Source organism: Myotis yumanensis, unplaced genomic scaffold (assembly GCF_028538775.1).
Source record: "Myotis yumanensis isolate MYYU_CA2020_CCGP unplaced genomic scaffold, mMyoYum1.0.hap1 SCAF_1, whole genome shotgun sequence".
Taxonomy (NCBI): domain Eukaryota; kingdom Metazoa; phylum Chordata; class Mammalia; order Chiroptera; family Vespertilionidae; genus Myotis; species Myotis yumanensis.
This window is the reverse complement of record NW_027223752.1, coordinates 194,260,528-194,288,011: the sequence shown is the minus strand read 5'-3', so window position 1 is coordinate 194,288,011 and position 27,484 is coordinate 194,260,528. Positions and strand designations below refer to the sequence as shown.

The 27,484-nt window shown below is 37.0% G+C and overlaps 1 protein-coding gene across 6 annotated transcripts in view; it reads right to left on the bottom strand.

The window, feature by feature from the left end:
* Positions 1-27,484, bottom strand: part of ANKRD17 (ankyrin repeat domain 17) — a 177,967-nt gene that overhangs the window by 38,636 nt on the left and 111,847 nt on the right. For all 6 annotated transcript variants that reach the window (XM_070395149.1, XM_070395186.1, XM_070395159.1 and 3 more), the window contains 8 exons: positions 19,577-19,688; positions 19,289-19,434; positions 17,108-17,250; positions 16,328-16,541; positions 15,586-15,761; positions 14,153-14,315; positions 9,027-9,122; positions 7,640-7,756 (listed from right to left, as the gene is read on the bottom strand). In XM_070395149.1, coding sequence (XP_070251250.1) covers positions 7,640-7,756; positions 9,027-9,122; positions 14,153-14,315; positions 15,586-15,761; positions 16,328-16,541; positions 17,108-17,250; positions 19,289-19,434; positions 19,577-19,688 — 1,167 coding nt within the window. The remainder of the gene's footprint in view (positions 1-7,639; positions 7,757-9,026; positions 9,123-14,152; positions 14,316-15,585; positions 15,762-16,327; positions 16,542-17,107; positions 17,251-19,288; positions 19,435-19,576; positions 19,689-27,484) is intronic.

The following is a 27,484-nucleotide window of genomic DNA, read 5'->3' as shown; positions in this document are numbered from 1 at the left end:
TAAGAGATGACTCAAGAGGATGGAACAGAAGCTAATACAGAAATTACCAAAGCTCAGTAAAAATGATGATGATGACATCAATACAGTTAATATGTAGGGGGGTTACTGTTTCAGGCACTGGATTTAGTTAATTTACAACACTAAGTCATTAAGTGAATGTAGGGAATGGGAAGTAAGATAAGTGAGAAGATGGAAGTGACATCAAGAGTTCATTTCTGAATAATGGGAAGTGATATCAACAGAAAAGAGATAAAAATGTGAGGAGCAAAATCAAACAAGAATTTATTGATAACCTATATGTACTCAGCATGGTTCAGGTCTCTTAAAACTCTTCAGTAAACTAAACAAAACTATCCCTGCCCTCATGAAGCTGAAGAAGCTAACATTTAATTGGGGGTTGGGGGTGTGCAGACGATAATCATAAAAAACATTACAGTTGTCCCTCGGTATTCATGGGGGATTGGTTCCATGACACACACACATACACACACACACACACACACACACACACACACACACACCACCTCAGGTAACAAAATCTGAGAATGCTTAAGTCCCTTACATAACATGGCTTAGTATTTGCATATAACCTACACACATCCTCCTGTATACTTTAAATCATCCCTAGATGACTTATAATCAATACAATGTAAATGCTATGTAAATAGTTGTTACACTGTAATTTTTAGAAAATAATTACAAGAAAAGAGAATATGTACATGTTCGGTACAGACGCAACCTTGGTAGGCCTAACTACACGGTATATGTGAGCAACAACATAATATTTCCCTCCACAAATATGTTCCATCCACAGTGGCTGTATTTACATATGCAAAATCTGCCCACTGTACCTAGTTATTAAAGAGGTGTTACGTACAATGTAAAATAGGAATACTAGAACAGGGGGAAAAGAAGTGTGTATATGGAAACAGTTAATCCTCACCTGAGGATATTTTTTCCACTGGATTTTTTTTTTTTTTTTTTTAAGAATGAAAGACACAGAGACAGAAATGTTGATACGAGAGAGACACATCGATGGTTGCACAGGTGCCCTGACTGGGCCTGGGGAACCTGCAACCAAGGTAAGGTAAGTGCCTATGATTGGAACAGAACCTGTGACCCTTCAGTCCGCATGCTGACACTCTAACCACTAAGAAAAACTGGCTATGGCAAGGGGTTTTAATTTTAAACAGGGTGATCAGTGTAAGCCTCATGAAAGTGAAGTTTAAGCAAACATCTAAAAGGTATGCAGCATTTCAGGCAAAGAAAACAGCCAGTGCATAAGTTGTATTTTCAAGTAGGTCTGCAATGTTCAAGTAGGCCAGTGTAGCTCAGAATAGTAAAAAAGGACTGTCAAGAGTATTAGGGGGCTTGTTCACCTAAGGCCTGGCAGGTGTTTTAAAGAATTGATCTTTTTTTAAAAAAAATATATATTTTATTGATTTTACAGAGAGGAAGGGACAGAGATAGAGAGTTAGAAACATTGATGAGAGAGAAACATTGATCAGCTGCCTCCTGCACACTCCTCACTGGGTATGTGCCCACAACCAAGGTACATGCCCTTGACAGGAATCGAACCCGGGACCCTTGAGTCCGCAGGCCTATGCTTTATCCACTGAGCCAAACCGGTCAGGGCTTGATCTTCTTATTCTGTGGTTTTGAGAAGAAGAGTGATGATTTGATTTAAATGATGTAAGAGGATTACTCTAAGCACTGAAGAGAGAATAAAGAGCAATAATGGAATCTGGGAGACCAGTTAACTACTGAGGTAATACATGTAAGAAATGATGTTAATGACTTCAACCAGGGTGAGGAGTGATGAAAAGTGATTAAGATTCTAGATATACGTAGTTCTAAGGCAAAGGTAACAAGATTTTCCAATACATTAGAGAATAGACAGAAATCAACAATGACTTCAAGATTTTTAGCCTGAGCAATTACAAGACAGAATTGTGAGTTAAGGATACCCGTATGAAAGGTTTATTTAAGTATCCAAATGGGCATGTTGGGTAGCAAGTTGGATATGCGAAAATAGTGTTTAGGGAAGGTGTCTGGGCTAATGATACAAATTAGGGATCAGCTGGTATGTATTTAAAGCTAAGAAGTAGGATGAAATGACCAGTGAATAAACTAGATCTTGTAATGAGCTAAGGGGCTCACCAACTAAGAGGGGAGACAAGGAGGAACACGCAGAGCAGACAGGTATTATAATGAAAGTGAAATGAAGAAAGTGATAAGGATAGAGTAGTAATCACTGGATTCAGCTACATAAAAGTCACTGAAGACCATAAAAGTAGTTTATTTTGGTGGAATTGTGGGAGTGAGAACATAGCAGGAGTAGATTCAAGAGAAAGAAAGAATTGAAGATTAGACACGAGGAGCAAAGAAAATGGGTTTGTAACTAAAAATTGGGGAGAATGAGGATTGGAAGAAAAAGTGTTGTTGTTTTTTTAAATGAAATAAATAAGCTTGTGTGATGATGAGAATAATCCAGGAGTGGGGGATAAATGACATAGAAAAGATAATTGCTACACCAGTGTTTTGCAAGAGAGACCAAATGCAGGGACTGGTTACAAAGTTTATTTAGTAACTGGTAGAAAGTATATGGGTACAGGGATTGGTGGGTAGGTAGATGGGGTGGGATAAGTCTTAGCAGTTTTCTGATACTTCAGTTTTATCACTGATGTAGGATGCTAGGTCATCAAGTGAAAATGAAGAAGAGGATGTACTCAAAGCCAGAGGCTAAAGAAGAAATTAATAAATAGTGGCTGGGAGAATGAACCAAACTAGGGGAATACAGAATGACTCTTGGGCAGCATTGAAGGGTTCGCTGTCACACATTTAAAGTAAAATTAGTCATCAAGGTTGAATGTTGTTTTTCTACACACATTTAGTTACTAGGGTACAGATGAGAATAAGGAGAAAGAAAAGAATAAGGAGCTATGAATGGTGGTAGGATAAATGGATCCTATATTTTATTGGTAAGCAGAGTATTGCCAGGATTATGGGAGGTAGAATTCTAGAGGGAGTAAAACTGAAAAGATAGGAAGCTCAATCAGAGAATGAAATGTATAAAATTGAGATTGTGGGATGGGCATATTAATAGCTTTAGGTAATGGCAAAAAAATCCCCTGAAAATATATAGTACAAATATTTTAAAAATGTACCCCACATTTCTCCCTAAAAGGCTATAAATGTTTATAAAGAAAAGGTAGGAAGAGCAACAGTAAGTAGTAAAGTGGAAGCGTGAAACAAATATCAAAAATGCAAACCAACAATATCGACTAAGGGTTCTAACAGCCAAGAACAAAACCTAGTTGTTAATGTCCTAAGAGAACAAGCAATAAACTGAAAATTCCATAGTTCAACAGGATGAACTGTTCCAAAGTGGAGACTCTGCCACATAGTAAATGCTCAGTAAATAAATGTTTGCTGAATAATGATGAGGAAATGAATCTGGTAAATATAATGGGGAGCATCCTCAGCAGCAGTTCTTACAAATCTATTAACCAAAATTTTCAAATTAGGCTGGTCAAAAAAACATTTTTATATAAGCAATAAGTTACCCATGTAGAAATTCAGCTTAGACCAAATAAGACCAACTCCAGTGATGTTTCTAAATCAGAAATGGTGGAGCCAAAATGTACTGTCTTTCAAAAGGCAAGTATTATTTTCCTAGAAGTAAGTCATAACTAAAAAATAATGAACCAAACCCTATCAGATCCCAATCTGGTCATTCTTCAAACAGAAATACTGAAATTATAGAACCTTCTCCATAATTTAGAATTTTATGTACCACCCCCATTCAAAATTGTTTATAAAGTATCAGTGCATATGAATCAACTTAACGTTTAATTAATTTATAATTAAAAATTATTTATCACCTTTAAGGTTTAAAATGATAGAAACATGTGTAATTTGAAAATTCCTTTTTTTTTTTTTTAAATATATTTTATTGATTTTTCACAGAGAGGAAAGGAGAGAGATAGAGAGCTAGAAGCATCGATGAGAGAGAAATATCGACCAGCTGCCTCCTGCACATCTCCTACTGGGGATGTGCCCGCAACCCAGGTACATGCCCTTGACCGGAATCGAACCTGGGACCTTTCAGTCCGCAAGCCAACGCTCTATCCACTGAGCCAAACCGGTTTCGGCGAAAATTCCTTTTGACTTGCTTTAAATCTGAGGTTCTTGAAAGCATGAACATCAAGTAAATGTTGGCAAGAATTCAAGCCCCAGCCGATTTGGTGCAGTGGATAAAGCATCAGCCTGGGAACCGAAAGGTCCCGGGTTTAGGCCAAGGGCACATACCTGGTTGCAGGCTCCTCCCTGGCCCAGGCCCTGGTCAGAGCTCATGCAGGAGGCAACCAACTGATGTGTTTCTCTCAGATAGATATTTCTCTCTGTCTTTCCCTCTCTTCCATTCTCTCTCTTTAAAAAAAAAAAAAAATCAATGGAAAAATATCCTCGGGTGAGGATTAAAAAAAAAGAATTCAAGACATTGACACTGATGTATTGTTGATGGCAGAGTAAGAAAATATTCTGAAAGTATCAAATTTAAAACATATTGGCCCAAGAGAAGAAACTTACTCTGTAAAAATAAAAGCACCAAAATATAAGAAAGTATGCATAAGGATGTTTATTGCAACATTTTTTGTAGTGATAAAAAGCTGGAAACAAACTTACTATGGGGTATATTCTGCAGTTATTTAAATCACTATCATTTGACAAATATCCATCAGTTACTGAGAGGGGGAAAAGCAAGTATTACAATAATATGCTTGCACAATTCCTTTTTAGGATTTTTTTTATTGAGTTTTAGAGAGAGAGAGAAAGAGTGTTTCGATGTGAAAGCAAAACAATTATCGGCTGCCTCCTGCATACCCTCACTAAGGATCAGATGCAACCTGGGCATGTGCCCTGACTGGGAAGTGAACCGGCAACTGTTGGATGCATGGGACAATGCCCAACCAACTGTGCCATACTGGCCAGGGCTTGCATGATTTTTTTTATTTTTTTTATTGATTTCAGAGAGGAAGGGAGAGGGGAGAGCTAGAAACATCAATGATGAGAAATAATCATTGATTGGCTGCCTCCTTCACGCCCCCTACTGGGGATGGAGCCTGAAAACCCAGCATGTGCCCTTGACCAGAATCAAACCTGGAACCCTTTAGTCCAAAGGCCAATGCTCTATCCATAGAGCCAAACCAGCTAGGGCTTGCATGATTTTCTTAAAAAGTATTTATTGAGTACCTACAACATGCAAGGCATCCTTTTGTGGTGCATACATTCTAGTGGGAGAGATAAACAAAATAACTAAATAAAATATTTAGAATGTTTGAAAGCAAAAAATAAGTTACAAGAGTAAGAAGAGTATTTGTGGAAGGGAGAATAAAATATGAGGCATCTGCATGAGACATTCAAGGCAGAAGGCACAGCAAGGGCAAAAAAAGGATGGACAATGGATGGAGCAAAATGACCAAAAGAAAGGAATAAAAAAAGAAGACCAGAGAGGTGTAAGGAGTAGTGTGGGTGGATACATCATGTAGGCTCTTAAAAGACTTTATAGGTAATTATAGAGTTGAGAACTTTAGTTACCATATAAGGTTTATGACTTTAGTTATTAACTTATGATGACTATGTTTTTCTTTAGTCATCTTTGCATATTTCACAGTTTAAACTGAACACAATATTGTAATAAAGAAAAAACAATGAAGTTGATTGAGAATAGACAATAAAGCTGCTTCCTACTTTGTAATCCATATGTATGCAATAAATTCTAAATGTATTTAATGTATAATCAAAGGTATGAGAAAAATAAAGATTTTATTTAAAAATAGATGTCTATGTTCAGCTATAGAAAAAATGTTTTTTAGATTCACAAAAATGAAAGAAATGGCTGTCAAATCTCAGAGGAAAGGTGGGGGTAGGGGGGTGAGGGGGGATGGGGAGAGATCTACCAAAGAACTTTTATGCATATATGCATAACCCAGACAATAGGGTGGTGGAGGCCTGGGGTGGGGGCCAGGTGGGGGGCCAATGAGAGAAAAAGGGGACATAATGTAATAACTTCAACAATAAAGATTTTTAATAAATAAATGTGAAAATAGGTCAAGTAACAGTTACAGTATTTTTCATAATAATTACTCTCAATGGGCTTTTTAAAAAAAACTTCAAATTAGCCAAAAAGCTAACTTTTGTTTGATCAGAATCTAAATCAGAAAGTTTTAAAATGAAGAATACCCAATATTAAATACATTTTTCCAGAAAATAACTGGATATTTTCACACTTAAATTAGAATAAAGTGTCTAGAATACTTCATATTTTCTTTATTTTTATTAATTTCCGAGAGAAAGGGAGAGGAACAGAGAGAGAGATACAAACATCAATGATAGCCCTAGCCGACTTGGCTCAGTGGATAGAACGTGGGCCGGTGGACCAAAAGGTCTCAGGTTCAGTTCGGGTCAAGGGCACATACCTTGGTTGCAGGCTCCTCTCATGCCTGGGCCCTGGTCAGATAGCCTGCAGGAGACAACCAATGGATGTGTTTCTCTCATATGGGATGAGGATTGAAAAAAATATTTAATTTACATTTAATATGTAAAGATTTAATTGTTCACCAAATATTTATTGAGTACCTACAACATGCCAGGCATCCTTTTGTGATTAAAAAGTCTCTGTTTTTCCCTCTCTCTTCTACTCTCCCTAAAAATCAATGGAAAAATATCCTGGGGTGAGGATTAATAAAACAAAACAAAACAAAACAAAAAAGAAAGAAAAAAAAGAAACCAATGATGAGAGAGACACATTGATTCCTTGCCTCCTGCATGCGACCCAACTAGGGCCAGGGATCAAGCCTGCAACCAAGGTACATGCCCTTGATCAGAATCAAACCCAGGACCTTCCACTCTGTGGGCCAATGCTCTACCCACTGAGTCAAACCAGCCAGGGCCATATTTTCTTTATGCAAAATGAAATAATGAAATATATAGTGTAACAAAGTCTGCAAATATAATAGTAAAAATGGGCCTGACTCAAATCCAAAAGGTTGTGATTATCACTATCCTTTATAAATTTCCTGCATGATTACTATTTCTATTACATACTTGAGGATAGTGTTATTGATAGGAAGGGGGAGTAAAGAAGGAGCTATGGAACTGCCCAAACTATATGTTGTTTGGAGTATTATATTCCCCTGGGAAGACGGAAATGATGTAGTCTGCCTGAAAGAGAAAAGTACATGAGAATTCACCCATTTAAAAAATGTACTCATTAAACATTCCACCAAGATGTATTTCACTAGTTGGTTATGCCTCAGTACTGCATTTGGTACTTCTAGTAAATATTTGGATGGGGATTAAGAGCTCATTAGTTGAGAGAAGACTAAAGCTGCATTAGCAGCTAGGTTTTCTGACTTCCAGGTCAATGCAATTCCTATAATTTGATTACAAAGAAAATTCTTTTAATGACATTTAAAATACTCTTAATTCTCTCTGAGCCAAACTTGGAGAGAAAACCATGTACATAATTTAAAGCAAAAGCAACCAAATGAAACATTTAAAAAGGATTACAAACTAAAGGGAATATAGCAGAAAGGGGAAAAAAGTAGGTATTTTCACATGTAAAGGTTATCATTACCTTTTCCAAGTCTAACTCTTCTAATAAAATACTGGCATTTTTGTTTGCTTCAGCAGCCTGTCTATCTTTGGCTTGTACTATTGATTCCATACAAAGATGACACTTCTTCAGCATCTCCTAAAATAAAAAATCAAGATGTTTCCAGCCTCAAAAAATAATTAATGTTTAATGAAAACATTAAAATATTAATTAAGGTACTTCATTGAATGAACATAAGCTATTAAGATCAGTGGTAAGGCAAAAAATAATGCAAATAAAAATACACAAGAAAGAGCCTCTAATGTTTTTCAAAATAATATAAATTTGACTGGTACTTTGGAAAGTAAAATTATTTACTCCTATAAATCGAATATAAATCATACAGCAAATGGAAGTGTAATAATTTATATCAGCTGGTTAATAGGCTTAAGGAAAAGGTCAATGTTAATCAAGAAAACAGATTTAAAATTCTGTGAAGTGCTTAACTGATAACAACTGTCACATATTTAAGCTTTGTTGCCAAAACCTCATGTTCAAGAATCACTGATGAAATGTCAAAGGCATATGTATTACAAATTTTTCTCAGTGGTTTCATTCTCAGAACACTTTTTATCAGGAAAGGACTATTTCCCTATAAAAACAAAAAGCCTTAATTTTAATCTTCCTCTCTCCTCCAAAAAACCTAGTGGTACCCAGGAGTGTTAATTATCAGAGAAATCTAGAGGCAGGCAAGACAGTGAAAGTTAAATAAAACCTATGTTAAATAAAACCTATGATGAAAATCTGCTCACTCTTAGGTAAAAACTGCTGAGAAAATATAATAGACATTTTTATATGTATTGACCTCTTTGGATTTCCAGAGTATGTCTTATAAACTAAAAATAAAAATGGCACAAGGGGAAGACTTCAATTAAATCTCTAATAATCCTAACCAGTTCATTCTTAAGATGACAGTTACTCCCACTTTTATATCATGTTGAAGACATTAAAATTTTCTTCCCACAATTAAAGGTACTATGTTTATTTGTGTTTAGGTATTAAAAAAATCCACTGGGCTTGTTAATTTCTGAATATATTATCAGTCTGGATACACATATATAGATTATAATACTAATGAATAATAACATTTGCTTTAACTGTTTAGTGTTCACATAAAATTAGTTTAGTATTTTTTTAAAAAAAGTAAATCGATCACAAAGAATATTTTACTACTTCATTAGACTAAATAAATAATCCTAAGAGCCTCTTAAAAGCATACTTCATTCCCAAATAATAGATAAATGAAAATTGCTATACAGCACACATTACTGCTCAAACTAAGACTTTTTTCTTAGTGTGGGACATATGTACATAAAACTAAATAAAATCCCTAGCTCATATAGTGGGATGAATTTGATCAACACATTACCTTATCAGTGATGGTTGCTATGTATCTCATGCATTCAGAATCTGATGGAAACTGATTGACTTCTTTGACTAAGTAGCGCACCACCTTCACATGACCCTAGAGAATAGATATTAATGTCAGATTTAAAACACACACTAAAAGAATTCAGTAAATCTAGTCTGTCTTTTTTGTTGTTATTGTTAATCCTCACCTGAGGATATTTTTTCCATTGAGTTTTTAGAGAGAGTGGGAGGGAAGGAGACAGAAACAACAATGTGAGAGACACATCGATTTGGTTGCCTCCTATGTGTGCCCCAGATGGAGCCTGCTACCAAGGTATGTGCCCTTGATGGAAATCAAACCTGAGACCTTTCAAATCCTAGGGCTGACACTCTAAGCAGAGACAAACTGAGTAGGGCTGCAGTTTGTCTTATGTAAGATTTCTTTGGCATTCAAGCTACAAAATGAAGACTTAATTGGGTATTTTTTTCACTGTAAATGAAAAACAAGCTTTGGTTCTAATAAATTAAATTTACACTGTTCATTCTCATCTTACTCTCCAAAAAAAAACAAAAACAAAAAAACAGAGAATAACCTGACTTAAGATATAAATTACTCTAAATAATTTAAATAAAAAACCAAACCCAAAAATCAGTATGAAGAAATAAGAATATGTCTGAAAGAAAAAAATACTCATCATTTTTTTTCTAGCTAATGAAATAAAAATGAACATTCTGTTCAATTCTAAGTGTTAAAAGAGTAGAAATATAAAATTTTGTTCTTTCAGATAAAAACTGAAAGCATAGCTCTGTATTAGGTAGTATTAGGTAGTGTGAAAGAAATAAAACACTTTCCTAAAACATGAGCTATGATTATATTATTCACTATAACACTGTCCACTAAGTTCAAAATGTTCAGACCAACATTCAAAAAGGCTTTCCACTTTCTTCAATTACACTACTGCTTTCTGAGACAGCACCTGTAAGTTAGCCAGTCTGGATAAACAGCTGTTTATATTTCATATACTTCCTAATTGCATTTATTTCTTTTCATCTGCAACTTTTAAAACTATCCTTATCTTTTAGTGCATAGCTCAAATGCCATTTGCATCATTGTTTGATATTTTGCCAAGACTTCTACAGTATTTAAATTATTTATACGGGGCAACTCATAGTTACCTGACTTTATGTGTGAATTTTACTTCCCTGATTAAATCACTCCTTTAAAAAGTAGCTGCTGCACCCTATATAACAGTGATGGCGAACCTGTGACACGCGTGTCAGAGGTGACACGCGAACTCATTTTTTTTGGTTGATTTTTCTTTGTTAAATGGCATTTAAATATATAAAATAAACATCAAAAATATAAGTCTTTGTTTTACTATGGTTGCAAATATCAAAAAATTTCTATATGTGACACGGCACCATAGTTAAGTTAGGGTTTTTTAAAATGCTGACACGCCGAGCTCAAAAGGTTCGCCCTCACTGCTATATAAGGTAATATCCCAACCATTACAGTTGCACACGGTAGGTACTACAAAAATAACGGAATTAATAAAAGATAAGCACTGTTCTTAAGTAGCTAAGTCTAATTTAGAAAGATAAATTATATGCATTTTAGACAGTAGAGTAGTAAAAAGATATATATTTGTCAAAGTGAATGATGACGATAATGGATTGCAGAACTTCTACAACTTTTAGGGGATTACATCTCAATGTGAGCTAAAATAGGATAGGAAGAGGTTTTGTAGAAGAGGAGATTTAAACTATATCCAAAGAATGAGTACACTTAGAAAAATTAGGAGGAGCTTGGGCATTCCTGAGATGAGAACAAAGGTGATGTGAGAGAGAGGGCTCAAGAAAAGACCAAGCAAGAAGACTTTCCACATTAGGGACTCATGAAGGGAGATGATAACTCTGGTGCCATGTCACAAATAGAAATTTTTTGATATTTGCAACCATAGTAAAACAAAGGCTTATATTTTTGATGTTTATTTTATATATTTAAGTGCCATTTAACAAAGAAAAATCAACCAAAAAAATGAGTTCGCGTGTCACCTCTGAACACGCGTGTCATAGGTTCGCCATCACTGGTCTAGAATATCCAGGGAAGATGTGGTCTAAAGCAGCGGTCACCAACGTTTCAGACCTCTGAATCAACCAAATCGCCACCAGTTGGCAACCACTCGTCTAAAGAACCAAAGTCAGAGACAGTAATGAAAACAAAAAAGATGATTTCTTGCAATTTATGTAGTAAAAGTTTTTAATACAACAAAATATTTTGGAATCTACAAGGGATTTTACCTACATGTCTCATAATGACAAATCTCAAAATTATAATACCTGAAATATTAATCTCATTTTCCCAGCAACAAACTGAAACTGCATTTAAAAAATCAACTAAATCATTAAATTACTTATACACAACTCTATACTATGCACTATAGAAAAAGGAAAAGAGTTTCTCTTGCTTTCACAAAATGTATTCCTAATTCTGAATTAGTATACTTGACTTTCAGTAGTTTTAATACTAGCAGCTGGGTTTTCATTTAATGACTTTTTTTCTCTTTCTTCTTTCCTTTCCTTCCCCTTCCCTCCCCTTCCCTCCCCTTCCTCCCTCCAAATCCCTCCCTTCAGACCTCCCTCCCTTCGTTTCCTTTTTTCACTATCTTTACCAGAGGATATTTTTCCCATTGAATTTTAGAGTAAAAGAGAGTGATATGAGAGAGAGAGAGAGGAGAGAAATGAGAGATGAGAGATGAGAGAGAGAGAGATAAAGAGAGAGAGAGACAGAGAGAGAGATGTTTCGGGGCTGGGAATTGAACCTGCCACCCAGGTACATGCCCTTGACTGGGAATCAAACCCACCACTCTTCAGTGTGCGGGCCAATGTTCTACCCACTGAGCAAAACCAGTCAGGGCTTAATTCCTTTTTTCTTAGTAATGAAAGTCAATGATAAATATAAAATCAATTTAAGGTAAATTTTTATATGTTGTGCTAATAAAAGAAAATATTCATTAACAAGTAACTTGTTACTCTTAATTGGATTTACATTTTGTGCAAGGTTAATATTATACCTAGATTCGGAAAATACTTAGAACAACTTTTTATACTTAAATGATTTTTCTTGTTAATCCTCACCAGAGCACATTCCTCCATTGATTTTTTTAGAGTGGAAAGGAGGGGGAGAGACACAGAGAGAGCAACACAGAAGAGAGAAAAACATTGATGTGACTGAGACACATCGGTTGGTGCCTCCTGCACGTACCCTCACCAGGGCGAGGAACTGAGCCTGTCCCTGAGGTACATGCCCTTGACGGGAACTGAACCCAGGACCCTTACGTCCACGGGCCAACGTCCTATCCCCTGAACCAAACTGGTTTAAAATGTAGCTTCTATGTCCTATACGGGTTATATCTACCTTTCAATGTTGCCACCAGCGTGATTATCCTATCTAATAAAGAGGGAATATGCTAACCGACTGCCCTGCCCTCAAAGATGGCGGTGCCCACAGCCAATAAGGAGGGAATATGCCAACTGACTGACTGCCCTGCCCTCAAAGATGGCGGTGCCCACAGCCAATAAGGAGGGAATATGCCAACTGACTGACTGCCCTGCCCTCAAAGATGGCGGTGCCCACAGCCAATAAGGAGGGAATATGCCAACTGACTGACTGCCCTGCCCTCAAAGATGGCGGTGCCCACAGCCAATAAGGAGGGAATATGCCCACTGACTGACTGCCCTGCCCTCAAAGATGGCGGTGCCCACAGCCAATAAGGAGGGAATATGCCGACTGACTGACTGCCCTGCCCTCAAAGATGGCGGTGCCCACAGCCAGTAAGGAGGGAATATGCCGACTGACTGACTGCCCTGCCCTCAAAGATGGCGGTGCCCACAGCCAATAAGGAGGAATGTGCTGACTGACTGACTGCCCTCAAAAGATGGCGGCGCCCACAGCCAATAAGGAGGGAATGTGCTGACTGACTGCCCTGCCCTCAAAGATGGCGGTGCCCACAGCCAATAAGGAGGGAATATGCCAACTGACTGACTGCCCTGCCCTCAAAGATGGCGGTGCCCACAGCCAATAAGGAGGGAATGTGCTGACTGACTGCCCTGCCCTCAAAAGATGGCGGTGCCCACAGCCAATAAGGAGGGAATGTGCTAACCGACTGCCCTGCCCTCAAAAGATGGAGGCGCCCATAGCCAATAAGGAGGGAATATGCCGACTGACTGCCCTGCCCTCAAAAGATGGCGGTGCCCACAGCCAATAAGGAGGGAATGTGCTGACTGACTGACTGCCCTGCCCTCAAAAGATGGAGGCGCCCATAGCCAATAAGGAGGGAATACGCTAATTGACTGCCACGCCTTTAAAGATGGTGGCGCCCATTCCCCTGAGCCCCACCAGGGTGGCAGGCGCGTGGAAAGGCCAGGCCTGAGGTGGGCCCGGCCTTGCTGTGTGCCTGCCTCCGGAGCCCCCAATCCCCTCAGCCCCTCAGCCACATACGGCCTCCCAAGGCTCAGGTAACCAGGGCCGGCTGAGGCAGCAGCAAAGGTGTGATGGGGGCATCGCCTTCCTTTGATCGCCAGGTCGCCTCCCGCCCGAGGGCTCCCGGACTGTGAGAGGAGGCAGGCCGGGCTGAGGGACACCCCCTCCAGTGCATGAATTTTCATGCACCGGGCCTCTAGTTTGCTTATAATTTTACTAGAGGCCCGGTGCACAAAATTCGTGCACGGGTGGTGGTGGTGGAGGGGTTGTCCCTCAGCCCAGCCTGCACCCTCTCCAATCTGGGACCCCTCGGGGGGGATGACTGAGTCCTAAACTGGCAGTTGGACATCCCTCTCGCAATCTGGGACCACTGGCTCGTAACCGCTTGCCTGCCTACCAGCCCAATCCCCATAACTGCTCTCCCCTGCTTAACTGCTCTCCCCTGCCGGCCTGATTGCCCTAAATCACCTCTGCCTTGGCCCCGTCACCATGGCTTTGTCTGGAAGGATGTCTGGTCTAATTAGCATATTACCCTTTTATTAGTATAGATGGCTTTCATCACTGCTGTTAAATCCTAAAAATGAGAGTCTGGTAATCACTAAACTATGCACTTCTAGCCTAAATGAAAAACATTCATGTGAAAAAGGATAAAAGACTTTTACCTTTCTAAATGCTGCCATTAGAGGAGTTATCTTGCGGTTATCTGCTGCATCCACATCTGCACTTGCTTGCACCAATAACTGAACCACATCGAGGTGTCCACCATTTGCTGCTAGCCACAATGGAGTGTTCCCCTTCTTGTTACGCACATCAATGTGAGCTCCCCTAAATAAATGACACAGATATCACTGTTTAAAATGAAATGGAATGACACAGCTAACAATAACAATCAACTATTAATCTGTGAAAATATTTTGTAAAACTAAAAACTGTTTAATATTCAAGGACTAAAATTAATTTTTCTCTCAAAATAACATTACAAAGAATTTCCAGTTGTTGAATTTAAAAACAATGGTACAGCAATAATTGCTTTTTATTTTAAAGACTAGAGGCTCAGTGCACGAAATTCAAGCACGGGTAGGGTCCCTAGCGGCTGCCAGCTGGGGCCTCCCATCCCAGGCTGCCAGTCACCAGCCAGGGCCTTCCTTCGTCCTGCGCTGTCCCCTGGTGGTCAGTGCCATCATAGCAAGCGATCAAACTCCCAGTTGGTCAAACTCCTGAGGGGACACTTTGCATTTTAGGCTTTTATATATATAGATAATGACTCGGTATAATTATGAGTTTCAAACCCCAAGAAAATGTGAAATTTTATTTAGTGAAAAATAAAAGTACATCCTGTTAATATCATAATCAATATATTAAATAAACAGTATCCTAGAAACACAAGTAGTATCTATGATGCAACTGCATCAGTTTCAGATTATTTCTATTCACGTATTTGTATTTAGCTTCAGAATAACATGAAGGTTTAGAACTCAGTGGGCGTAATAGATAAAATTCACAGTGAGTAATAGTAGTTGTTAGTAGCTAGAACTAGTACTACTAAATACGACTGCTTAAAACACCATGCAAAGGTTTTTAGGAAATTGAATTAAGCAGGCAAGCATTTTGGAAAACTGGCAGGCAACTTCTAAGTGACTGACAGTAAAAACTATCCTGGATCTTTTCTGATAACTTGGAACAGTACCTTAACTGTCATTTAAAAGCCCAAGTTACTATAAAGAACAAGAAAATCAACAATGAAGACTTAGATTATTGCCACACTTTTAGGACTTGAAATGGTACTTTTTTAAAACTCACACTGTGGGAGATGTAAGTGTAGATGACAACAGCTGGATATTCCAATAGCTTATTATAGTACTTTAAAAGTGTACACACACAAGAAAGGAAGATAAATATTTCTAGGTTGCATTGAAATAAATCAACATAGCATAGCTCTGAATGGGTGGACAATAACAGAGGTAGGTTTAAAAAATAAAACAAGTAGTTTATAGAAGTAGTCATATTTGATTTCTTAATAGTACAATTTGCCCAGAGAGAACAGTAATCACTAGTAACACCAGGGTCACATATAAAGGGTATGGTAACATCATACCTGCCAATGAGAAGCTCACAGAATTTATAATGCCCTTTATCTGCTGCTATGGTTAAAGCTGTATCTCTCGAAGAGGGCACTGGAGGGGCATTAACATCAGCACCTTTATCCAAAAGAACTCGGCCCACCTCTGCATATCCACCAGAGGCAGCTTCCATTAGTGGTGTGAGTCCAGTCTAAGTTTAGTGAAAAATAAAAAACAACACATAAGATAAAGGAAAGAGCTAAAATGTTAAAGAATAAAAATCTGGGAGCAATATAGTATGTTACAAAGACTCACAACTAGATTTCAACACTAACACTGCTAGTCTCTCTCAGTTACAATGTGATCTATTAAAAGAAGATAATTTACCTAATGACACTTTGTTGAAAAAAAAAACATATATACATATATATAAATATGTATGAATATACATACATATATATATATATATATATATATATATATATATATATATATATATCTGTAAGATGCAAGTAAGCATTTGGCATATAACTGGCACTTAATAAATGTTCCCCATCTTCTCTTTCATAATGGTACATATTTTCTGCTGGTAATTCTAACGTCATTATTACCTCTAAAATTTATTTTTGAGGTATTTTCAAGAGTTAATGTTTGAATGAGTTCTACAGAGTGATAAATGTTACTAGCAAATACTAAGACTATATTTAGCATACTGCTACTAGACACCTTAAATATCAAACCAATAAATCCATGTACAAATTTTGAACGTTTTCTTACCTTAGCTCTGTGTTCCACATTTGCTTTTCTATCAAGCAGAAGACTAACCACTTCAGTTCTTCCTTGGAAGCAGGCTAAGGTAAGGGCAGTGTTCCGATTGGTTTCTATCTGAGCATTTATGTCAGAGCCCATGTCTAATAGGAGTTTAACTGCAGCTGTGTGCCCATTCATAGCTGCTAACATCAGAGGAGAAATGCCCAATTTGCTACCAGTTCTGGGGGTAGAGGTATGAGGAGAACAAAACAGAAAATACACATTTTAAATATCCCATAAAAACTGGATGGCAATATATAATTCTGCTTCAGGATATATTTAAGAATCTTTATTTTGCAGAATTACTTAAAATACTATAATCATTTTTCTTAGCCCTAGTCTAATACTTCTTTGAGATAATACCAAGACTCCATTAGAAATATTTTACCACCCAGATATAGAATACTTTCTGTATCTCATTCAACATAATGACTTGGGCTGAAAAATAATTATTAAATCATTAGACTATTAAGATGGACTTTCCATTTTAAAGCACATACTTGCTTAATAAAAACTCATAAGATGTGTTTACTTTTAGTACCATAAGAAATACAGTAATGGATAGTTTTTCAAGTTCTATGTCAACAGTTTTAGATATGTAAATAAAATTAATCTTAAAAATCTCTAGCAATTTACATTCTAAACTTGTAATGAAGGCATTTCCTTTTTAATATAAGATAATTGTTCTACAAATACCATTTTAACATAACACTTTTAAGGATCTTATAGATAGAGAATAAAACTTGCCTAGAATTAATTTCGGCTCCTGCATTTAGTAATATTTTGATAATGTTCACATAGCCGCCAGAAGCAGCCAGGCTTAGAGGTGTGTAATCAGAAACATTCCTGTGTTCTTTATTTGCTCCTCGAGCTAACAATAGCTCCACCACCTGGGAGGGGGAAGAGAAAGGGGAAAGGAAGGAAGAAATGGATTTTTTTTCTTACATTGAGACAATTTGCAAGGTACATATTTTTTTTAACTTTTTAAAAAAAATTTCAGAGAGAGAATAAAAGAGAGGGAGAGAGGGATAGAAACATCAATGATGAGAGAGAATAACTGATTGGCTGCCTCCTGTACGCCCTCCACTGGGGATGGATTCTGAAACTTGGGCATTTTAATTTCTTTTTTGTTCTGGTCTATTGTATAACAAAAGAAGGAAAAAATTATTTTTTCATTTTTTGCACAAACACAGTCTCAACTGATAGCAAGAAATCTTAGAAGCGAAAAAGAGTCAGCTTTTCAAGCAAAAAACCCACTTTGGAATCTGTTGAAACAGCAATGTATTCATGAAATCTGGATCTCATGTGTTGTTGTACAATACTATTTTGGAAATAGTATTTCTGTGTTATTCTACCAAACAGTGGTGAAATAGAACACAATTTTTTCATTTAAGCATGTGAATGCCTTTAAAATACTTTTTTAAAACTTATTGTCAAGTTTTTTTGTTAAAAAAAAAAAAAACTTGGAATAAAGCTAACACATTTTTCCCTAACATTATGAAAATTTTCAAACATACAGAAAAGTTAAAAAATATACATATACTCACCACCTAGATTCTACAAATAATATTCTACTATACTTACTTTTTCATATTTCTTCATAATTTTTTGCATTTCATCACAAAGTAAATTACAGACATTTGCCATTTTCCTTACATACATCAGCAAGTGTATCATTATCTAGACTTTAATGTACTTGTTTTCAGGTTTTTTGGGTGAAATTTTATGTAAAATTTTTTCAGGTGAAACAATAAATGCTCAAAACTTAATTTACATTCACTGAATACTGACATTCATAAACATAATGTAATTTAAATTCCTGTTATTTACTCATGCCTTTTCCCAGGCAACCCCACCCACAGATTAATCTATTTTAGATCTTCATATACATAAAATCAGTGTTTGAGAGTCATTTGTATATACTGTGTAGCATTCCATTAAATCTACACTAATAGAAGAGAAACATGCAAATTGGTGTCACTCTGCTACACCCACCAGCCAATCAGAGCAACTATGCAAATTAACCCAACAAAGATGGCGTTTAATTTGCATATGCAGGCGCAGAGCAAAAACTGAAGGCTCCGGCTGGAGTGAAGACTGAAGACTGAAGAGGCTTGGCTTCTCCACTGTGGCTGGACCAAAGGCCTGGGTCCCGGGTGCTGGAGGAAAACTGGTGCCAGCAGCCAGGAGAAGGAAGGCCTATTGCACGAATCTTCATGCAACGGGCTTCTAGTAATATATAATAAGCTACCTACTATCCCAATGATGAACAACTTTGCCATTCCTAGTTATTGAGAATTTTGAATAAAGCTGCTTAAAGTGGTTGTATTACTTACACTCTTATCGATAATGAGTGAGTTCTGGTTGCTCCACACCCTTGGCAACATTTGGTATTGTCCATCTTTATATTTTAGCCATTCTAGTGGCTGTGTGGTGGTATCTTAATTTGCATTCTCTGACAGCCAAAAATATTTAGCATTTAAATGCTTACTGGCCATTTATAAATCTTTTGTCCATTATGTCACTTACTGTACCAAACAAGTCTGACAACAGGTACTAGTATTTTCATCTTCCTTTTGCAAATAAGACACAGAAGTTAAGGATTGTTTAAGATCATAACTCCTACCCTTGCTCTTATTATTAAATATTAAACTACTAGTATATCCTAAAATACTAACTGGAAAATAACAAAATGTTAATAAACAGACTGGCAAATACAGACTCAAATATGTGAAGATAAAAGATAGTATAAACCTCTTCCCATTAGTTCAAGATCAGAGTTAGGAATAGTGGAGACACTCGGAGAAGGCATGCTCCAGGGTTGTGATAAATCTAAATGTCAATCAATTGTCACCAGACAATCATATAAATTAAGGCATAAATTTATAAATAGATGGAGAGAAAAAATTACACTGGAGAAATTGTTACCTCCTGTCTTCCCCCAGAACAAGCCAAAGATAGAGGTGTGTCCTTGGTTCTTTCTGACTGAGCTTCAATGTCTGCACCATTGTCCAGCAATATTTCCACAACACCAACATGACCAGCTGTAGCAGCCAAGATGAGTGGAGTAAAACCTGGAGAAAAATAATGATCTCACTACATGCTAAGCAAAGGAACAATACTATTTTCCATCAAAATAGACCTGGAAGTAGTAGCATTTCTTTACAGAACACAAATATTCCAGAAGAAAAAAATATTAACAAAAGTTGGCCATACCTTTCTTGTCTCGGTGCTCAATACTAGCTCCTCTCTCTAGCAATGTTTGTACCAGTTCCTCATGACCACCAGCACAGGCAAGTGTTAGTGCTGTGTCATGATTACTTTCAGTCTGTAAAAAATTAATTTTATGATTAGCTTATATAATTTTAAAATGTTAACATCAATTCCATAATATATACATGTACCAAATACACACAAGTAGATATGTATCCTCTACTATAGCAAACATTTGATAGTAAGTTGCCTTTTTTCCATTAGTGATCAACCTGTGACTTTTTAAAGGTTACAAATATTTGAACTTCATGGGCAATTCTTGAAGCAAACATGAAGAAAAGCAGCATGATTTTCAACCATATGCTGTTTTCAGCTACACAATTAAAAGAAATACTGTGGACTCACTTTCGATTCCAGCCATTAATGGCAGTTATGTGACAGTAATCCCTGAGGACAGGAATGATTTACTCAACTTACTGCCTAGTTTCCAGGCTGCAGTGCAAAAAGAGGGTATTCGAACACAGCCTGGCAATTTCCCTGAATTGAAAAGACAGAGTTTGTAGAAGTTACGGTGACTAGAACCTCTTGGGGCAGAGTACTGGAGAGGAAATTGCTACAGAGAATGAAAACTACAGAGATCTGTAGAGGGTTTCCCTGGAGTCTTCAGCTGAGTTTTGATCAGCACATTTGCATGAGGTCAGGGAAAGACCCCCAAAAGGTATCATCAGGCTGAACAACACCCAGAGATTACATAGGGCCTGGAATAGTTTGGTTCCAACCAGCCAGAGTAGAAAGATTTCAAAACACAAAGAATATTAAGTAAAATCCTCAGCAGTGAGGCTATATTAACTGTTCTGGACCCAGTTAAAAAAGTTGAAAATCAAGCCCTGTACTGAAAATTTTTTTCCCCACAGAACTTTACTGCATTTGAGAACAAAGCCCCCAAATACCAAGAGGAACAAGAAATATATACAAAATAGAGTATTTGGAAAGAAAAACTATAATAATTGAGACATGACACTATTTATACACAATTTATCTCTTACTTCTGCTAATGATAGTAACCAAGAATGGATTAGCCAGTTGTTATCTCTACCATACTTGAAATGCTTATTTAGTGAACAAAGTCCTCATATTTTTAGTACTCTAATTTGTGTGATATAAAAAAAGGTAACTACTAGCAACATGTACAGTGTGACTAAGGAACTAAGTTTTAAATTTTATCTAATTTAATATAAATTTTAAAACTGATACTTGATTTGGTTATTAGAAAGCTTTTTAGTATATGCCTGGAGCAATGTGAGTATATGAATCTACTTTTTCAACTTAATCAAATCTATTGCAATCTACTTAATCAAACTGAAGTACAAATCAAATATTTCCAATGAAGTCCAAGTTGAGATGTTTTTTAAACAAGGTGACAAAACATCCGATTAGTTTGGGACTGATTTATTTGATCACTTTAAGCTGTAAGTGTAACATACACACCAAATTTTGAAGACTTTAGTATGAAATAAAAATGTAAAATAACAATTTGTTATATTAATTACATATTTAAACAATAGTGTTATGGATATATTAAGTTAAAATACATTCTTAAAATTCACTCCACCTATTTGTTTGCTTTTTTAAATGTGGCTATTAGAAAACTTTAAATTACATTTATGTCTTACATTATTTTTCTATTACACAGAGCTGTTCTAAGCCATCTTACATATGTACCTCTATTATAGCACTTAATGCCAATCTTCCTTATACTAACATTAGTTATGTGTCTATCAACCTCAGAAGACTATTGATTCCTAGAAGGTAATAAACATGTTTTATTTATGTCTGTACCTTCCATCTATAATTGTTGCCTTGTTAGGAAAAAATAATAATTAAGTTAAATGAACGGCAATCAGGTTACACATTTGAAGACTATTACTAATGAAATAAAGGATTATAGAGGGTGGGGCAAAAGTAGGTTTCCAGTTGATCATATGAAAAATAATAGATTAGTAAATGTTAATATAAAAATAAACTCTGCATTCCGCATACTCACAACTGTAAACCTACCTTTTTTTCCTACGAACAACTGTACCTACTTTTGCCCCACCCTGTATATATGAACACACTATATTTAATGTATTTGTGTATTTATATACTATTTATTATATTTATGTAATAAATATTAAAAGGAAAGGCATATTCTCCCAGAAGGTCAATAGTTCTAAAAAAAAAATGCCATTACAAAAAAAAAAAAAAAAAGAATAACGAGATAAAAGACAAAACTGATAAAGATTCAAGAAATAAGAAAAGCCTACTAGTCAGTGATGAAGAGGGAGACCGCAAAAGCTGCTCTGCAGAAGAGGCTGGCAGAGAGCAGAGCTACTGACTGCAGAGATCAGGGATGGCCACAAGGGAGAGATGCACCAACTACAACAACGGAGAAGGACATGAATACTTAAATGAGTGACAGCTCTGATTGTGAAGTCTTTGATCTTAATTTCAGGTTTATAAGAAGAAATTACTGATTTTAGAGAAAAGGAGACAAAGGCTCAGAGTAACAACCTTCCGATGGTCACACAAAATCCTGCTTTTCTATTACATCACAGCTAAGGCACAACTAACGTCAATGTAACATAAGCCTATCTGTCTTAGGTGCTCTCAATGAGTAGAAGACTCAATTTTATAAAGTTTATAATGTTTCTAAACATCTTCTTGAGGTTAAAGATTAAAGAGTAATTTAGGAAATTGGTATCAATCTTAAAAATAGAGAATGAAGAGACAAAATTTGAAAAAGATAAGTATGAAAATTTTAGGGGATTAATAAAATACTCTTTAAAATCACATTATAAAACATCATTTCGACTGATATTTATTAAGTACCTTTTATATCAAAGTACTCTGCTAAATACTCTAGGGTTGACCCTGATCACTAGGAACTTACTGATTACTATATAGGACAAACGTAGTGGCTCAAACTATGAGAGAAATATTGAACAATGCATTATGAGAATTGAAGAAACAGTATATTTAAACCTGAGAAAAGAGAGTTGGTCAAATTCCTTGGGGAATTTAAGAGTGGGCAACTTCATTGTATAACATTTTGTGGCAATCTTTTAAAGATAAGAATGAAAGAAGTTTATTTTGTTAATCCTCACTTGAGGATATATTTTTCCCATTGATTTTTAGAGAGTGGAACGGAGGGTGTGGGGAGGGAAAGGAGGAGAAAAAGAGAGAGAGAGAGAGAGAGAGAGAGAAAGAGAAAGAGAAAGAGAAAGAGAAAGAGAAAGAGAAAGAGACAGAGAGGCATCAATTGGTTACCTCTCACATGCGCCCCAGCCCCAGGGCCAGGGAACAAGCCTGTAACCTAGGTATGTACCCTTGACCAAAAATCAACCCTGCAGGCTGATGCTCTAACAACTGAGAAAAACCAGCCAGGGCAAAATAATTTTTTTTTTTTTTAAAGAATAGTCTAGAGAGAGGGGCAGGGAGAGAGATAAACATTGATGCGAGAGCACACCATCCACTGGCTGCCTCCTGTATGCCCTCTACCAGGGATAGAATCCGCAACCCCAGCATGTGCCCTTGACTGGGAATAGAACAGGTAACCTCCTGGTGCATGGGAGGACACCCAACCAACTGAGCCACACCAGCCAGGGCAAGAATGAAATAATGTTTGAAATGAGGTTTCCACCCTCCCACCCCCCAAATAGAGACCTATCCCATCCCAAATTGATAAAGATGCTGTCAAAACTTATAGTAAAACAGCCCAAGTAATTCCTTCAAACTATCATTTATGAATGTTTCCTGAAATAAATTTTAATGTGGTATCAATCTTGTTTTGAAAATATTCAGACCCGATTCAATAAAACCATTACACGAGAGTTGAAAAGCCTGTGGTAAACACGTGCACACCTAAGGTTATTTCTAGTTATATAAGATTTGAGGAACCTTATAAAAAATGTAAACTCCTACCTAAAGCATTCAGCAATGTCCGGGAATTAAACATGATTTCTGCTAATTCTTGTTAAAAATATTAGTTCCTGAGCATCTTAATTAATTAAAGGAGTTTAAGGCATGACCATTTTAAGAATCATTATCATTTTAAAAAGGAGACATATACTGAGGCTTTGAAAAAAATTCACATTTCTTTTGTTCTTCCTTAAATTAAGATTTGATATAAATATGCAATATGGCCAAGGGAATATGCAGAAAAGATGCAAAGATGAAGGACACGTGATCTTTTGCCATGTAGGTGGTGGCTCATTCTCTAGAATCTAATTTACCAGGTTAAAACAGATAGCATAGGCAGTATTTTAAAAGCATAGATTCTAGAGCCTGAATGCAGGGATTGTCTGAAAACTGGCTCTACCATAAATTAGCTGTTGGGCAAGGTAGTTATTATCTCTTAAGTCTCACTTTTCTCATATGTAAAATATTAATAGCAGTATCTACTTCATGGGATTGTTATGAAGACTAGATTAAATTAAAAGTTATAAAGTGAAAAATATACATGTCAAGACTTATTAAATAAACAAATAAAGGCTTAAATTATTAGAGAATGTTTCATCTTTCAAAACAGGAAGAAAGTTTATCATATCACTTGTCTGTTATGGCACAGTACCTGCACACATAAACCAAAATATCCAGTAAGTAAAATCTCAATGAATTTTCATTTTAGAATCTAGAAAAAATTTCAGACGAATCTATATATATATAAAAGCCTAAGTGACCAGTTGATCAGTAGCTATGATGTACACTGACCACCAGGGGCAGATATTCAATGCACAGGCAGGGGAACATGGAACAGACTGATGAATTTCAGAGGGAAGGGGAGAGGGGGGAGGGCAGGAAGAGATTAACAACCAAAGATCTTATATACATACTAGAGGCCTGGTGCACAGATTTGTGCACCGGCGGGGTACCTCAGCCTGGCCTGCGGGGATCAGGCCGAAGCCGGCAGTTCAACATCTCCCGAGGGGTCTTGGATTGTGAGAAGGTGCAGGCCAGGCCAAGGGACCCCACCAGTGCATGAATCTGGCACCAGGCCTCTAGTTTAGTATAAAGGAATCTTTATTTTCATCATTTAACATAACTGCTTGGTATCATAAAAACTAGTAGATTAAATACAAAGTTAACATTAAAATTAAAGAAAAAAATGGTGAACAATTATTTCTGAATATTCATTTTACATTGTTTCTCAAAGAAGACACTTTCTAATGTCTAACTAAGCAATTATGCTAAACTCCATGAAAAGTAGTATTAACTCATTCTAGGCTACTGGAAAAACCTCCATGTAGAGACCAGGTAAAGAAGGAGCAGATTCTTAAGGAACCACAGTTAAATCTTTTTATATAAGCATGTCTACGACATTTAAAATATGTTACACTTTTTAAAATTAACTAATACTATTTTTTAAAGTATCTATGTGTAACTTCTCAGAGATTAATTTATAATACAGTGATGATTGGGTTGTATAGTCAGGTAAAATTTCACTGTCACTACAATAATTTCAAATTCAATAAAATCATGATCATATGTGGAGGAACTTTTCCTGCAGTGTTTTATTGAAAAGCATTTTTTAAAAGAAATTCTTTTACATTTTAGTTAACATGTTAAGCCCCATGTCAGTCACCGGTGACTGACACTATACTTTCTGTCTGGAAGACAAAACAGGCTGGGCGTTTAACATGTTAAGTTTTTACTTTTGCTTATGGGTTAATTTTTGAACCCACAAAAACTAGAAAATATACTTGTGGTTAAAATACAACAGCCTCTGCCCGGCTGGTGTGGTGCAGGTTTGACTTCTGGTCAGAGCACATGCCAGGGTTGCAGGCTCGATCCCTGGTGAAGCAGCAGATAGATGTTTCTCTCTCATCGATATTTCTAACTCTCTAATCCTCTCCTTTCCTATCTCTCTAAAAATCAATAAAAATGTATTTTAAAAAACAACAAGAAAAAACATAACCTCAAGAGTAAAAGAAATTGGAGGAAAATAATACAAATTCAATACCAAGTTCAATCCAATTCTACAACACTATCAGTATTAAAAGTGAGTCATTATAGTTCAAGTAAATTGTCTCATATTTTTTTTTAAATATATTTTATTGATTTTTTAACAGAGAGGAAGGGAGAGAGATAGTTAGAAACATCGATGAGAGAGAAACATCGATCAGCTGCCTCCTACACATCTCCTACTGGGGATGTGCCCGCAACCCAAGTACATGCCCTTGACCGGAATCGAACCTGGGACCTTTCAGTCCGCAGGCCGACGCTCTATCCACGGAGCCAAACCAGTTTCGGCAAATGTCTCATATTTTTAAAGAAGGCCGTATAGTATGTTAGGTTAGAAAGTTGTCTTTGAAGTCAAACTGACCTAAGTATGACCCCCAGCCCCATTAGTTAGCTAAATTACGTGATTGTAAGCAAAATGAATAATCTCTTAGTCTCAGTTTCTTCATCAGGGAAATGAGTACTTAAGAGCAGCTACCTTCCTCTGGCCATCAACCTATGAACCAGGAGATCATGGTTTGATTCCCTGTCAGGCATATGCCTGGGTTGGGGGCTCGATCCCTAGTGTGGGGTGTGCAGGAGGCAGCCAATCAATGATTCTTTCTCATCAATGATATTTCTATCTCTCTCTTCCTCTTTCTTCCTCTCTGAAATTAATAAAATAAAGTTAAAACAATGGAAAAGATACAAACATTTTGGAAGCAAGTAAGAATGGAACTGAAATTCCTTTTTCACAGTATTATCAAGAAACATTTTAATGACAAGCTATGTATTTTTTATATCACAATAGTTTATTTTTTATTTTTTAAAATCTTTGTTGTTGCAAGTATTATATACGTACCCTTTTCCCCCCTATTTACCTCTTCCAGTCCACCCCTGTCCCCCAACAAGCTATATTTTAAATATGTTAAGAGTGTATGTTCTTAATGGTCCAATAACACACACACATACATCCTGAAATTCAAGTTTAAATAAAGAACTGATCATTTATAAAAGAAAGTTTTATCATGTAACCCCCCCACACCCAATACACACTCTATCTATATAAAGGGCCATCGCAACTGAACGGACGACTGAACAGGCTGAGTGGGGCGACAAGGCCAACAGGGGGGTTAGTGAGGGATGACCAAATGACTGAGAAGCAGGCTGTGTGGGGCGACCAGGCTGGTGAGGGGTTAGTGAGGGATGACCAAAGGACTGAGCACCAGGCTATGTGGGGCGACCAGACCGGCGGGGGGTTAGTGAGGGATGACCAAACGATTGAACACCAGGCTGCGTGGGGCACCCAGGCCGGCAGGGGTGTAATGAGGGATGACGAAACGACTGAGCACCATGCTGGCTGGGGGGGGGGGGGGGGGGGGGGCAGTGAGGGGTGACCAGGCTGGCAAGGGGGGCAACTGGGGGCGACCAGGCTGGTGAGCAGTTAGGAGCCAGTGGTCCCAGATTGGAGAGGGTGCAGGCTAGGCTGAGGGGACCCGCCCCCTCCATGCACAAATTTCATGCACCAGGCCTCTAGTCAAAATATAAAACTAAATGAACTATCATTTTTCAGTCCTAAAGTAGGCCATATACCCCTACCTTGCTCAACTGTTTTCTAAGCTAGGTCTCTTAGCATTTCTTTAGGATAAAACACAACTTATCCTCTCCTCCTAACCTTACTTTGCCTTGAGATTTCATAGTAAACTATCTTTTTTAAGAACTGGGTTTTTGTTTTTTTGTGTTTTACTTAACAGTGTTTAACACACACACACACACACACACACACACACACACAGACTCACTACATGTCAGTCAGCAAGATCACAATTTTCAAAGATGATATAAAGGCTACTGAGTAAATGTGATATAAATGGAACAATCTTTTTTTTATTATTATTTTTTATTTCCTCCCCCCCACACACCATTTATCCC